Source organism: Alosa pseudoharengus, unplaced genomic scaffold (assembly GCF_046254945.1).
Source record: "Alosa pseudoharengus isolate Yale_2024_CS ecotype anadromous, Long Island Sound unplaced genomic scaffold, YU_APseudo_1.1 YU_APseudo_1.1_scf_6, whole genome shotgun sequence".
In the NCBI taxonomy this organism is placed as follows: Eukaryota; Metazoa; Chordata; class Actinopteri; order Clupeiformes; family Clupeidae; genus Alosa; species Alosa pseudoharengus.
In genome coordinates, this window is record NW_027468848.1 from 33,321,362 (window position 1) to 33,337,216 (window position 15,855).

General features: G+C 40.9%; 2 protein-coding genes across 5 annotated transcripts in view; one reads left to right on the plus strand and one right to left on the minus strand.

The window, feature by feature from the left end:
* Positions 1-833: 833 nt before the first annotated feature.
* Positions 834-8,247, minus strand: fbxo21 (F-box protein 21). Its single transcript, XM_076270399.1, has 12 exons — positions 8,021-8,247; positions 7,343-7,478; positions 6,902-7,011; positions 6,547-6,668; positions 6,277-6,423; positions 6,004-6,140; positions 4,671-4,807; positions 3,413-3,607; positions 3,174-3,306; positions 2,667-2,857; positions 1,836-1,993; positions 834-1,461 (listed from the first exon to the last, which is right to left on the minus strand). The coding sequence occupies exons 1-12, from the start codon at positions 8,245-8,247 to the stop codon at positions 1,223-1,225; spliced, it is 1,932 nt and encodes a 643-aa protein (XP_076126514.1). The 3' UTR covers positions 834-1,222.
* A 484-nt stretch (positions 8,248-8,731) lies between these two features.
* Positions 8,732-15,855, plus strand: part of nf2a (NF2, moesin-ezrin-radixin like (MERLIN) tumor suppressor a) — a 36,354-nt gene continuing 29,230 nt past the window's right edge. For all 4 annotated transcript variants that reach the window (XM_076269571.1, XM_076269572.1, XM_076269575.1 and 1 more), the window contains exons 1-2: positions 8,732-9,642; positions 15,705-15,830. In XM_076269571.1, coding sequence (XP_076125686.1) covers positions 9,532-9,642; positions 15,705-15,830 — 237 coding nt within the window. In that variant the 5' untranslated portion in view covers positions 8,732-9,531. The remainder of the gene's footprint in view (positions 9,643-15,704; positions 15,831-15,855) is intronic.

Consider the following 15,855-nt stretch of genomic DNA (forward strand, 5'->3'; position numbering starts at 1 on the left):
TATTCAAGCTATTAAGGCCACGCCAGATTCAGAGCTTCACATTACCTCTTTGGCACCACATTAATTCTAGATGATACAAGTTCTTAGTTATGGTTAGTCAATCATTAATCATCAATCAACAATCATCAACGAGACCTCCGAATCAAGGGCCATACCGTGGGCCTAATATTCCCGGTGACAGACTTCTTTACCTCGCTCAAGGACGTTTTCGGACATCAACTTGCCAGCATCGCTTATCATGTGTTCAGAAAAGCGAAGTCGGTCGAGGCCGACTGGCTGAGAGAAGCTTCTTCTCAGCATTGTTTAAAAATATTAGCGGATTGACTTGAACTGTAAGGCTAATTTCTAATGGCTACGAATTGACAGTGTTTACACGCAAAGGAAAGCAAATGCAAATGGTTCAAGTTGTCTTATAAAGTTGTCAGGTTTACATAAAGCTTCCAAAGGTACCATTATGACGTTGAATGAACTTCATAATATTTCAAATACATCACAACAGAAATGTTACATCCTTTCGATTGATGATGGCCATCGTGGGTCACATTATGATATGCATTCGACATCTGCGATAAAGTGAATTAAACAGTAATAAAAAAACAGATCAACAAGTGAAATAGGTACTCTAGCCTAATTTGAAGACAGAAATGTTCCAGTGCATTGTTCAAGGCAATTCTGTCTAGGACAACATTGCTTCAAATCATTCCAAAACTTTCCCATTAAAGCATTTTCCTTGGTGATTGCTGCATACATTTATTTTAATACACGTCCTACTCAAGTGCACCATGTGAAACAAAAGAGTCCTCCAACTACTACTGAATAAATGAAACATAACATTGTTTTCTTCTAAACCAAGTGCTTGTTTATTTGAACATCATGTAGAATCATCTCAACAGTGACCAGGTAAAACCGCTTTCCTGAGCCCTTAAATCCTGTACTTTTTACATGTAAATATATATCACAAAAAATCCTTTTCTTGAAAGGGCAAGTCTTTTTTTTCTCCATCATCACTGCGTGAACAGAACATTATGGTCAGAGAGAGAGAGAGCAATGGCTTTCATAACACTTCTTGGTATGGTGAGGGGGTGCAGGGAATGACTGGTTTACTGGATTAGGTGATGGGTCAGTGAAGTCAGTGTTGGCTCTGACTGAAATTTCTCTGGAGCTTTTGAGCCTGGTGGTGAGTGAACCGTCCTAAAGGTGACGAGGCTGGAAAAGTGCAAAATCACGGGGCCGTGGCATCGGCATTGTGCCGGACCGAGGGCAGTAGGGCCTCATTCTCCAAAGTGGGGCTCAGTCTGTGGTAGAGCTCCCCAACAGTCCCCAGAGTCTCTGCCATGTCCTCAGGATAGCGGGCCTGCAGCTCCTCGTTGGCAACGTAGTGGGTGTCGGAGAACTCCGAGAAGTAGCGCCCCACCTCAGGATGTGCGATTTCCAGAGGGGCAGAGTGAGGCTCCAGGTTTTCTGCAGGAAGAGACAAAAATACATGCAAACAGGTTAAGGGGTAAAAAAGGGTGAGAACGAGGAGCCAACGCACTAAAACACACATGAAGTACTGTAAGTACATAAGGTAGTAAGGGCTAGTGCACTTTAGGAACAGCTAAAGGACATTTTCAACATGTTGAAGAAAAAAGTAGATTAAAATGAAAATTTAATGTAATATTAATAATGAGGCATTGAGACATTTAGAATAAAAAATGGAGGAAAAGCATTCCTCAGTTAGTCTAGGAAAGAATATGGACTTTTTTGTTATTAAAAATGTAAAGAAGTTCTTAACCTCACTGACAGACAGTATGAGGAGACTGTAACGCTGTGTGTGAAGGTGTGTGGAGGCTGACCTTGTGCGGCATAGCGACACGTGCCGTCCTGCACCAGGACGTTGTAGAAGGGTTGGTTGGCCCCATTGGACAGCTGATGAACCCTCATAGTAGTGATCCACTCCTGGCTCATGGTGCAGCGAGGGTCCCAGCCGTATATAACACAGTTGTATCCCGAACTACAGCATTATGAACATTTCAAAACAGCAATGAAATATAAAAAAAACAGTGAAACACTCAAGGATCAGAGAGTATAAAAAAACACAAGTCACCCTCAGCATATAAGCAGCACTATCTTCCTTTTCATTGTGCGTGAGGGAAACTGATTATTTTTTAACACATTTTTTAAGATAAACAGACTACAAGCTTTGTGTCTTGTGTGCAGTGTGCCTAGTTAGTGTATAGACGAGTTACTTTATTACCTAAGTGAATTACAGAAGTGAATAAAATAGATAACATAAAATGGTTCATATACACATGAATATATATTCACAATGACAAACCACAAGAAATAGATCCCTGTCTAAGGCATCCCAATCCTTTTAGCACAGAAATGATCTATATGGTAAGTATAGCCATTCTAGTGTGGCTATACAGCCAGGAAGATCTATTTTTAGAATTTGCAGCTGGCAACCCAACAGACCAGCAGCAGCAGCAGATTCCACTAATCAGACACCAGGAGTCTTCATACTTTAGATCTTGGGTACAACCACTGTGATGTTGACAAAGACTTGCTGCTGTATGCATCCAGCCTCAGCCTGACTAGAGTTCTACCTCCAGCGTGCATATGGCCATTCCACACCGAGTGGCTTCTGCTGTGTGAATTCAGTCGAGAGCATGAGTCACACTCACCGTTTGTGTTTCATGATGAGGCCCACGGAGTACTGCACGTCTCGGTGTTCCGTGGCGCTGCGCAGCTTGGCCTCTGGCAGCACCGGGTGCTTCTTGTGCTGGATGTGCTCCAGTGTGTGCTGCACCAAGTAGCCCACTGCGCCATGCTGGGACGGGTCCAGGGCCTGGATGTGCTGGAGGATGTCTAACACCTGATGGAGAGAGAGAGAGGGGGAGAGAGAGAGAGAGAGAGAGAGAGAGAGAGAGAGAGAGAGAGAGAGAGAGAGAGAGAGAGAGAGAAAGGAATGAGAGACAGGGAGAGGGATGGAGGGAGAGAGAGAGAGAAAGGGAATGAGAGATGGAGTGGGGGAGAGAGAGAGAGAGAGAGAGACTATTTAAGTTACAGATTTGATTTAAAGTGGACTAGTGTGGAAGTGTGAATGATGGTGCAGAATTTCAATCCTTTATCATAGCAGTCAAAATGTTGATATTTAATTGGAGAAAACATTTTGAAATGGTCAATCGAACCTTTTCTGGCCAGATGCCAAGATGGAAATACAGCCGGGCTTGTAGTAGTAAATACTGGACATTGTCTGGGTTGATGGTGAGGTAAAGGTCCAGAGAGTCTCTAAGGAGCTGGTAAGATTTCTCATTCCCCTCTCTGTGTTTAACAAACAAACAATCAACCTTTAAATTGGGGTGCAGTCATAGTTGTATTTACTCACAAGTAAAATGAAGACAAGGTACAATGATGAATGAGCACTCACCCTCGCTTCCCGATATTTAGCAGGTTCCCCACCATCCTCAGTAATACTTTGGAGGTACTTATGGCACTGTAGTAATCAGCTGTCACCTGGTGTCCAATCAGGTACTCGCACTCTTTTGCAGTCAACTGTTTGCCCTTCCCAAAAGTGTCAATGTAGATATAATCATAGATGCTCCCGCTCCTGTAAATAGGGTATCTGCACATTGGAAGTACAAATGTAATGACTTTTAAGACCTTTTTTAAGACCTCTAGAGGTAAAAAAAAATACCAATCGCAGTCATTGTCGTGGCTGTGGGATACACAGGTAAAATGAAACATAGGATTGAATAGGATTTGCCAGTGTTCTACGGTAAAATATATTCATGTACCGCTGAAACATATAATTACCGCTGTCAATGGCAACGGGTTTTGTGCTTCTGATTTACATCTTTCATATCACTGCACAAGTAGTCCAGTCACTTCTTGTAATGGAATTTCATTCAAAAGTGAAAACAGATGGTTGAGCAGCTGTGTTTTAAAGAATGTTTAGGGCGTTCTAAAGAATGTTTAGGTAGTTCAGCGTGTGTTGCAAACTATTTGTTTCTCCGCAAAGGCCACAACGAAACGGCAACAAATAAATTAGTAGCCAGCCGTATAATAAGCAGATTAATGTATGAAACGCCCGTCATTATCGGGAAAATAAGTCCCTTCAGGGTGAAGCAAGACCCCTCAGCTGCTGTGTCGGGGTCCGGTTTGCCCTGTTGGGACTTATTTTCTCGATAATGACCGGAGTTCCATACATTATCCCTTACATACGACTGTCTTTATTTAATGAATATAATTGCAAGGCTATAAACATAGTATACGGGTCCCTTGATTTCTGTAGGGTACACTCTTTTATCTCAGTTTATCCATCATGTCACAGTTTTTTACAATCATTCACCAAAATTGAATCATTCACCAAAATTGAATTACTAACCCAAAGGACTATGTTGCACTGTGCTATGCTGTCAATTCAGTTATTTAAAAACACAGTTAACCAACAGCACAGGTATGTTTGTAGTTCTTAAGGGTTTCACAATCCAGTTCCTAACTGGAAAACAATACCCTTCTTTGTAGTCACACAGGATAACACTGCTGGTCTTGGTCTTAACCCTTCCCTCCTTTGTTCAGATTAATGCACTCTTGCCTCCTATTCTGTCTGCAAAGGTGTTACAATGAAACGCCAATGCCCTCCTAGCACTTCCCTTTTCTGTGGGTGAGGATTTTAAAATAGTTACCTTCGTTGCTTTTCACACCATCGCAAGAGAAAGTGGTTTGGGAAGTTGACAGGCTCCAGTAGAACACCCAGCTTGCGTGCCAGAGTCATGTACAGAACTGACAAGCTAATGGGAATACCAGTCCGGCGAATTAACACCTGTTTCCAAAGACACCAAGTCACAAAAACAGAAGAGCAAGGTCATTATCAGTGTTTTAGCATGTTTTCACCTCAACTCGACCTTTCCTAATCATCTATTAATTGACTACTGTATGAATTTTCATCACGAGCGAAAATGGAACATGAATAAATCTGTCAAAACACAGGAAACTCTACAATTTGCACATATGGTGCTCAAAAAAGAAATGTATGTTCTGTTCCATACAGAAATCCTCTCACAAGCATCACAAATCAAGATCATAATAGTGCGACTGGCCTTCATGCAGACCAGTTGAAGAGTTTGGTTCCAAAACGCTAGATCCTTCATTTTCATGAATTTTCATAAATAATTATTTTACATTTTGTTTTCCAATTAATTCCAGTAAAACTGTTATTGGATATTGTTATTTGATTGATCTTTACGCAATTTTATAGATGTTACTCGAAATACCCAGTTAACTCATTGAGTGCCAAAAACGTAATATTACGTTTTTCCTTCCCATGCGTTGAGTGCCAAAAACGTAATATTACGTTTTTAGATTTTTTTTTCAATTACGAAACTAGACACTCTAACACACCTTATTGATTTTGGGAACTCTGTGATGAATGGAAATGAAATATATGACGATCAAAAACTCATGAAAACGCACAATCTGGACATTTTATCTGGACATTTTATCATAACTCGGTTGTCGCTTTGGGTCGGATCGCATGCACATCAGGTCAAAACCAGGCCATTTTCGTGGGTCTATCACATCACTAGGTGGCAGTCTCGCCAGGTCTCGCTGATCACTTCCTGGAAAGTTTACACAAGTAAGTAACAGGCAACACTTCATATTTCATGAAAGACGTTATATCTCCATTTCTAGAAAAAAACTGCGATTTTGATGAAAACTGGCCACTGTTTAGCTTGGGATTTCTCAGGAACAGAGGCGTGTAGAAATACACGGTTTGCACCCACCGAGAGCTTAAAGTCTCACCTTTTAATCGAGCCATTGTATGTTCATAGCTATAACACAGAAAAAGCTGTGGCTGTACAAAAATAATCAACAATGGTCTAGATTGCTGGCACTCTAGGACCAAGCTCCTGAAAACAGCTTGGCATTCAATGAGTTAAATAACATGAACGTTTTTAAAAATGGAGATATAGCGTTTTGGAACCAAACTCTTCAGTTGTACTTGATGTACAGTCTAACCTGGTGGATGTATGAATTCAGTGGGTTGTAGAAGTCGCACTCATTGCCAGTGTAATGCAGTTGCTCATACAGAACAGTGTTGAGCGCACATATAACCTGCCTCTGGAGCTCAAAGTCCTCCACCACCAAACAGTCACCTGCAGCATTCAAGGAGAAAAGAGGGCATATGATCACCCTATGGGGAAGCAGGAAGCACACACACCAGCTGGAGACAATGGCAGACAGAGAGAGAGAGGGTGTTTGAGTTGAACAAGTTGAGGCTGTGTGACTGACCTGCTGCGGCTCTCTGGCTGGGATGGGAGGGATTGGAGACTCGCAGGCACTTCCTGACTTTGTCAGCGAGCTCTTCCAACTGGGCCGAAATGTTTTCAAGTGTGATATCTGCCAAAGGGTTGCAATACTGGTCCACCAACACCGCACCTTCACAGCAACAGGAGGAATTAGTTTGAAGAAAATGCCAGGCATTTTTAACAGTATAATACAGAGCACAGATATGATATGCCCCACATTTCTCATCTTTTCTAACAAGGCAAGGTCAGTCACCTTCAAGAGCTGATTGCTGTTCTGCGGGCTGCTCCAAAAACACTTTGAGGCTCCTGAGAATATTTTGCTGTCGGAGGAAGTACAGGATTTTCTTTGCATAGTACTTCAAGGTCAGGCTCTTCCTGCAGGGGGAAAGGACAATAGAAAAAGGCAGAAGTGAGTTCTGAGAATAATCAAGGTCTACTACAGTAATGGCCATATCTGAATAATCATCTTTTCCACAAGGTGAGCACTAATCACATTATTACAAAATACACTTAAAGAGATTTACATATTTGGTGTTCACCATTACAGAATAACAATGCCCACAACCAAATGATACAATGCACTTAATATAAATACAGACATTACTAACCTTTTATCAGTGTTAAGTATTGAGAGCAGCTCATCTTCACAGAAGTGCTCTGGGGCACCTAAGGACTCAATCTCCGCAAAACTGTCCCCAAGGACCTGACCAACGCAGGGCTGAGTTACAGATCTTTGGGTTAGTTATAACAATCACGCACCACATTTACATTTATTCATCTAGCACACATTTTTTACCCAAAGTGACTTATATGTCATACAAGCACCATTGTCCCCAGAGAAACTTGGGGTTAAGCGCCTTGCAAGGGCACAACGGTGGAAAGCAGGAATTGAACCCACAACTTTTAACCACTGCGTTACCACCGCTCCATACCCAAGTAACAACATGGTCCACTTTCCCCCATCACAAAAACTTAAAATGGAAGCAAACACACATTTTGTTATCATCTTGACTAATTACAGTGATACTACATAGTAATATGATTCTTACAACTTCTGTGAAGAATCGCTTCGATATAGACACAACTGTTCTCCGTATTTGTAGACCAACGATATATCTGGTCCTGTATTCTTTCAGCCAGTCATGAGATTCATTATTACGATAATTCCTCTGCAGCCTTGGCCATCTGACAAACACACAGAATAGCACAAGTCAAACATGTGGTTTTCACACTGGTATGTATGAGTTAAATCAACAGAGTTAAATCTGGTATAACTGGCTGAAGCAAGCGGAGTAATTCACCTTTAAACAACTTGTCATTTATTAGCTAGCTAGCATGTAACGTTAAGCTGCATTATCCAAGAAAAGTCAAGGTCAATTGAACACACAGTAACTTAAGAGACAAAAACTAAACAACAACCACTTTAAATGTACGTACAGGTAAATCTGGTTAGCAACTTTAAATCTAGCGTCGCTACTAAACTAGCAAGCCTGCTACCTATCCCGCTGTGGCTAGCACAGTGTGTTGTTGAATTTGGTGCATCAGCAGAATGACAGCAGAGGCTTTAAACAGTTAGCTCGCAGCTAGCATGCCACAATGTCGCATACAGTCTTGCTTGCATCCAAATGCAGGTATTTCTGGGACCAGCTGAAATGTTATTTGATTTCAGACTGCACTGCATATCATTCTCTGGTTCTTGCATTGATATATTCGATGTGCTATTTTACCTCAGTTTGAATTGATGCCTCCAGACCTTCCCCCTGCCATAGCACACATCATGTAGTCGCTTGCAGGTACAAGCCACGCTCAAAATGTCGACGTAGTTGAGGACAGGGAAGCACAAAATATATTCTAACAATTCAGCAGGTAAATCCGTTAATTTTTTCTTGTCTCTCTCGATAATAATTTCGCTTGACACTGGACGACGTCGTTCTCCAGCTCCAGGCGACGCCATGTTTTATGTTTACCACGATTACCTCATAGTTGAAGCACCGCCCTGAAGTGGCGCAGGGGGCTGAACGATTTGAAGCACGTGGGCACTGGGAACTATGCGATGACACCGTAAAGTTTGTGTTGCTCAAAAACTTGTAACATGTAGTGGTTGAATGGAAACACAAATAATAGCCAAATCAAATAGAGAAATATAATTACATGTTTGCACACATGCCTAAAGCCCACAGCATCGCAACAGATACATTTTGAGCAGACAGAGATGTGTTTGTTAATCAAACACAACAAGCGTTCGAATTTCAATCACTATCCAAATTTTCTAAATTATCTAGCTGCTAGTCTGGTAAAAATCAGTCAAATCGTTTTACTTGCAATTTAATTGTAATTTCCCTCGCAATTAGTGTTCAAACTACTGATATCGCCCATACATTGGAAGTTCGTGTTATGTTCTGGATCTCTGGCCCAGCATTATAGAAACCGTAAAATTACCGTAACAGAACAGCGAACGGAGGTAATGTAGGTGTAGTAGCAGCAGGCATGTAGCTTTCAAGTTAAACGCTAAAAATATAACGAAGATACATCGAAACTGCGTTAGGTCCTACCCCTTTCAGACAGCAGTGTTGAAATATACTTTACTTGTTTTTAGGGCAAACAAAACGCGTATGTTAGTTTAGTTTTGTCAACATGATAGCTCGTTACCTGTTCAATACAGCACCTTGTAACAAGAGTACCGAGCTTGCTAGCAGTGTCTCTAGAATAGCTAGGTTGGCTAACTTTTCCGCACATGCATAAATGATTACACCATCTAGCTAACTAGCCAGCTAGCAAATGTACAAACAGCCTAGTCCGTTTGTTATACCACTGTTACCCTTTGTAAGTTACTTTGTAATATGTTTGATAGCTTGAACTATGTGTCTAGATAATATTGCTTTGTGCAACGAAATTATGCCAGACTCAGTTAAGGTGTAACGCTATGTATTGGGGAAATTGGGAAGAAGTTTGCTAGACAGCTAGCTGGATATTGAAGAGCAGTGAGATCAGATAGCTAACTTAGTGTTTGGTGATCGAATGAAGCTTCATTTGTGAAGCCAAGCCAGAGAAATATTTAAGCAAAATGCACTGGGCAGCTAACATTAGCTTGTCCACATTTTTAATTGTGTGTCTTTGGTGGAGCATTTGATGTTAAGATAACAAGGAGCAAGTGCTTAATTGAAACAACAGGTAGCTAAGTTCACGTTAATGGTCGGGTAGGATTAAATACACCATTGTGATATATCTTAAAATTACAATGGCAAGCGCTATAGCATCAAAAATGGGACTCTCTTTGCGAAGAAAGCAAGCCAAGACATTTAACGTTCAAATAGCGACCATGGACGCTGACATGGAGTTCAGCTGCGAGGTGAGTTAACTTGCTTTATTTTTCTCCTGCGCATAATGTAGCACTAGGCTATTCATGGGTTTCATCAGGTCCCTTTCGACATGTGTATACAATCATGCACCTTGATTATGAATGCAGACTGCATGGTGTTAATTAATACACCTGTGTAAAGGGACCTGATGAAACCCATAAACAGCTCCATTCTATTATTAACTGTAATAGATTTTTTTTTTTGACTAGCAATGTATATGGGGGGATAAGCAGCAATTTGTTGAGGTAGACCAACCAAACCAGGCACATACTAATCACAAATGCAGTTCAGGGCCGGTCTTAGCTAAGTGAACATCTTGCCATCAGCATCTTCAGGGCTGGCTCCAGAAGAGAGACCAAGCCACCAGGCTGAGGATTTCTTGAGCTAAGCTGCCCATACATATTTTCTCATTTCTTATGAGGGTAATGACAAGCAATGTGTGGCTTAAGACCAACTGGGGAAGTGTTTCAATTACCAGCAGAACAGATGGAGATGTGGCAGTGTATGGCATATCCCTCTGAATGAACCTCGCCCACATTGGCCGGTGTTGTCTCAGGATTCTTGGCCCTTCTTGTTTCTTCCTCGGTGTGCCTTCATCTGTCTTCAAGTTCTTAGTCTAATGAGGAGAGATAATTAGCAGAAACATTCAGGCCAGAAGAGTGTTGGGGCGGGGGGGTTGATGTCTGTTGAGGCTACATTGAGCCAGTACATCCATATGTTGTCAACAGTCTAGAATTGCAGAAAGACATGTGAACCAAGTAGCTAAACCAAGAAATCAATACGGTCAACTTCAGTAAGTCTGTCAGATCATATCAGTAATCATTCTCTCAAGCCTGTCTTAGAAATAATTTCCCCACTTAAAAGGACATGCCTTCATATGGGTTATTAATGTCTACTAGACTCTTCTGTTCCTTTGCATTATGACTTGAATATAGGACTTGTCCTTCCTCCATTCTTTGGGAAATATTGTTGGATGATTTAATCGTTAAATGATTCATGTTCATTTAAATTGATGGTATATTGACTTTACAGCATTGTTCCACATGGTGGCAGCAACTAATACAGTTGTTCACTGTTTCTACACATTCTGGGGCTTGGACATACTGTATGTAAATACATTTTCATTCCATACATGTATAGGTATTCATTTATTCACAATTTTATCTACAAGAGTGACAGCTAGTTCTTCAAGGAACTTTAGGCTTGTATTGTGCTCATCTGTGAAAAGGTCTGTTGGTGACCTTCGTTACAGACAAGTCCTGTGAACAGATGCATCTAATTGAACAATCCCCGTGAATGATATCTGTCCAAACACATCAGGAGAAATCTGCTGTGGAGAGCAGGAATGCTTTTTCTTGCGTAGGGTCTATTCAGAGCACTTGAAAGCCAGTTCTGACTCATGCCAGATCAGAGCACCGCGCCACAACACCCCACCGCCAAAGAATGGCACAAACACACATTTTTTATCCTGAGATGAGTGTGTGCCCTTGCGTTTTCCCTGCGTTGGGATGAATCCGTTACCACCGTGCGTCTGCGACTGCATCAGCTCTTGTTTGTCCTTGAGGGGAGCCCACATCACTTGTTCAGATGGAGCAGCACAGCCACCGTTTCTCAGCTGGTTGGGCAGTAGATGGCAGCATGTTGCCAGTTGCTCTCAGTGTGCAGCTGAAATTTCAGGAATTTCTGCAGGGGAAAAGGGGAAATTCCTGCTATGAGATCCATATGGGCTCTATATGGACATTGCTGCTTCTGTCTCTGTCTCTGTGGTAGAGCTGCTTCTATGGTTGTACGGTTTGGAGAAAATATCGAATTGTGATTATCTTCATTGTAGGGATGCACAATATATCGGCGGCCGATATATTATTAGCCGAAAATGAAAATATTATTATCGGTCCGATAACAGAATTCTGGCCGATAATTTGCGCCGATATTTTTTAAAGTCCTAATTTAGGCCTATGTAAGGTCCGTCTGGCTACACTGAGCTACTTGAGCTTGGTTGGCTATACTTTTTCGTCAATATAATGTCAGCGGTGTGAATGTATTTCACCACTCTAATGAAATCTGTGGATATGCGTTCATTTGGGAATCTGTGCATCTCAAAATCCTCTCGTGAATAATCCGCCATTTAACCTTAACAGAGCGGAGCTCAGCCCTATCTAGAGCCGTCTTGTGCTGGTGTGTTTGCACTTTACCGCGCTGGTCAGGGAAACAAATAAACAAACTAGTGGGATGAGTACATAAGTAGGCCTAGTTCTAAGTTGTGTTTTAGTATTATATTTGCATTACTTTAGCTTGGGTTTTGTATTATTACCTAGAAATATGCTAACCATTCGAGCTTCAGTTCCAGACAGGTCATCATAATAAGTTATTAAAACCTTCGGAGCTAACCCCTTTCATTTCTGCTGCAGCAGGTTGTGCGCAACAGAGTAGATGGACATAAGATACAGTCTGAGGAGTTGCAGCTTTATTCAGTTACCCGCAGTTGAAACTAAACCTAAGTTTCCCTCACAAACTCTGATTTAGTCGCTATACTGTAGCTTATTCCAAGCTGAGCCGTTTATGAGCGTTTAGTCCTAAATGAAAACGATTCAAACTCTCTAGCCACTCACTCGCAATTCACTGACGTCAGGTTCACTTAAAGGAGCCACACATACTGTAGGGCTAGGCTACTGTTATGTTGTTGACTGCCGTACTATTGAGGACTAGCCTATTATGAGTTCTGTCCATTATTTGGTGGTAGGTAAAATTACTGCAATAAAATTATGCTTATTAAATGCTTTCCCCAAATCACTTTTCACAATTTTTTTTCAAGAGTAATATTAATATTATCGGTTATCGTATCGGTATCGGCCACAACAAACCAATAAATATCGGTTATCGTTATCGGCCCTAAAATTCCATATCGGTGCATCTCTACTTCATTACGATTGTGATGTGATTTGCGGTATAATTATGAAAGGCAAGCTGCAGTTCAATATTCCAGATTTTGCTTTGAGTTGGGCCACTTCTGATTGGTGAACATGCCTAGTGCATGAGAAGCACAACACTCCTATTATATGAGCTTCACTGTCTGTCATGGAGGATGACATGAATACAACAAACATCGATCTGGCAAGGTTAACCATTGAGACAGAAGTACAAGCTGCAAGCACAGTTAAAATTCCGATTCTGATTAAAAATCGATTATTGCACAGCCTTAGTTGCTTCCGGTTTAATTGGCAGCTACTTGTCCCTAAGAATATTTAAAATGACAGTCAAGACAGTCAAGGAATGTACCTAAGCAAGGTTGCCTATGGGATAGCCCTCATAATCCAACAACGTAATGCGCGACTGAAGTGGCCATTTGAAAGCAACGCCCACTGTAGGCAGCCTGAGGTTAATGATGGTGATTTAGTAATATTTTTAAGGCCGTCAAATGAGAGAATTCCAAGGCTGGTAAAAATAATTTCATTGACACCTATTGACTCTTAAGCTATGTTTAACCATTGCAGAAAAGAAAAAGCAGGAAAAAAAAACATACCGGTAGTTGCCTCATAACCCTATTCTGGAATGAATGCAGCTGTACACCGGAGAGTCTTGGGATGGTCGTGCAGGGAGACTTGCTGTCTCTCTTGACTGTCTGCCTCACTCGTTTCTCAAATCTGACCTGTGGCACTGTGCATTCAAGGGTATGCTTTTGCCTCTGGTCTGTTCCAATTTTGTGGAGATATTGACTGAATTTGTCCTTTTCTGCCCACTTTCAGCCTGGTAGACTTTTCAAGCACTTGCCTTCATTTTCTTTAAGTACTCAAAGTCAAGCTGAACCGCTGAACTGAATTAATTTATTTTTTGTTAAAAATAGGTACAAATGTTTCGGAAAGTTCTTCTTACTTCCTAATTTACTGGGACAGTGTCAAATTTGGGAATTTAAGTTTTCATCATTTCATCATCCCCCTCCCACACACTTTTAATTCCTTTTTTGAGTACATAACAATAAACCCCTTGAACATATCCCTAGCCCTCTACGACTTCCAACCAAAACTTACTTGTTGACTGTGTCTGTCTGTGACAAATAATTTGAGATCATACGAGAAATAGTGCTTAATATTTTTGGGTATTTTTTTAGTTTTTCATTCAATATTGTAGGAAACAATGGTTCATGTCCCAATCAAAATCGTAATATTCATTAATTTAAACCTATAATACAATATCATCCAAATCATTGCTCCAAAGCACTTTTTATGACTTCTGGGCAAGTTATTGTGCATAAAATGCTTACACAAGTAGGGATAATGTTGATCAGTGTTATGCACTGCTTTCTAATAAGCCAATACCAAAAACCGGTGAACAGGATCAATGCTGTAGCAGGGTAATTTACCAGATAATGAGGTACCATCTCGATGTTTACACAAAAGAGCCTCTCAAAGAGATAGATTAGTCTGTTATCTGATGAAGTGAACATGCTGGACTGTTTTAATACTGATGCACTCTCTTTTTGTATTGGTGCCCAGGCACTTGGTTGACACAGTAGAATGAAAGAACTCATATTTATTTATTTGTAAGGCTGACAAGTGGTAATTATTATTTCAGACAATGTTTTTATTCTTTAATTTGTTTTTATTATTATGGCATCTTTTAAATCAACTGGAATGTCTGAATAATGTATTCATTCTGTGATAGCGTGACTGTCACTAGGGCTTAGCTGTGTCCTTCCTAGAGAATGCAGTGGCAACACACTGACACTTTAAGCTTCAATCAGTGAGCATTCAATATCTCTAAATGAAAGTGACCAAATCATGGTGGGAAGTCCACTCATTGTGACTAGAGTGTAAATGTTTTCTAGGGTTAAATTATATTTGCTGTTTGATCTCGGCTGAGTGTTTTCACCAGAGACTTGATTTGTAGAATTTCCTTAAGCTGCTGAAGTTGTTGGATTGCTAGGTTTGCATTTAATACATTTATGGTATCGTAACGTTTCGTCAAAATGAATTTGACCTTGGCAGAGTGGCCTCTGTTTTGATTCTGTCCTACTCTGATACTCCGATATCATTTCTCTTGGCGCTGTCCTCTGTATCTCCCAGAAACATTTGTCCTCTCTGCTGATGGAGATATATTTCTCTCTCTCTCTCTCTCTCTCGTTCTCTCTCTCTCTCTCTCGTTCTCTCTCTCGCTCGCTCTCTCGTTCTCTCTCTCTCTCTCGCTCGTTCGCTCTCTCTCTCAAGTTCTCTCTCTCTCGTTCTCACTCTCTCTCTCTCTCTTGTTCTCGCTCTCTCTCTCTCTCTCTCTCTCTGTTTTAAGCTCCTTAAATTCCTCTGAGCCTACATGCCTTGCTCTTGCATTTGAAACAGCTTGAGATTAAAGCAGCATTAATTGGGAATGTGCATCTGATATGGTTCTCAGCTTTCACTCATTAAATATGGAAATCCATTTCCGCCCCCTGACCCCCTCTTCCTGTCTCGGACAAAACGGATAAAAGATGAACTGATAAAGCCCACATTCAGAACGAGTGAAACACTGATTTTCCTCTCTGGTGACTTGGTACATACACTCGTGCTCTTTGGTGGCACGTGTCCATCTTGGCTTCGTGTGGACACCCTCACAGACAAATATGGTGGCCATGAGCATGTGAAGAGTTGGGATACAAAATGCAATTTATCCATTTGTAAGAATCTTAAAAAGAATCATGCCTTTGTAATGTGTGTTTCAGGTAATATTAATACAGTTTTCAGTTGTGTTTTGATTAAGTAAAAAAAAAAAATCAAGTATCAACAAGCAACCCAGTTGCTGTTCCACTGATACTAAAAAATATTTATGAATAGGCTATATTAAAATTTAAGCTATAGCGTTTGGGAACAAAACAGAAGTAAAAGAATAGCCTGTACACTCAAGAAGTAGGAGCAACATTTCCATCCTTAATGCTGAGATACATTTTCCAGCTTAGTCTACACTTGGTAACATGGATGGGTGTGAAAATGTAACTTAAAAGTAGTAAATATTGCTGTGGTTATTTGCATGGCTATTCTGGCCATATTCTTTTATTACAGAGGATGTCTTTTTCTCCTTCTTTTCGTAGGTCAAATGGAAAGGGAAAGATCTCTTTGATCGGGTTTGTCGGACCATAGGCTTGAGGGAGACCTGGTTCTTTGGCCTGCAGTACAGTGTCAAAGACAGCGTGGCCTGGCTGAAGATGGATAAAAAGGTAAGGGATTTGGCTTTCTGAAACG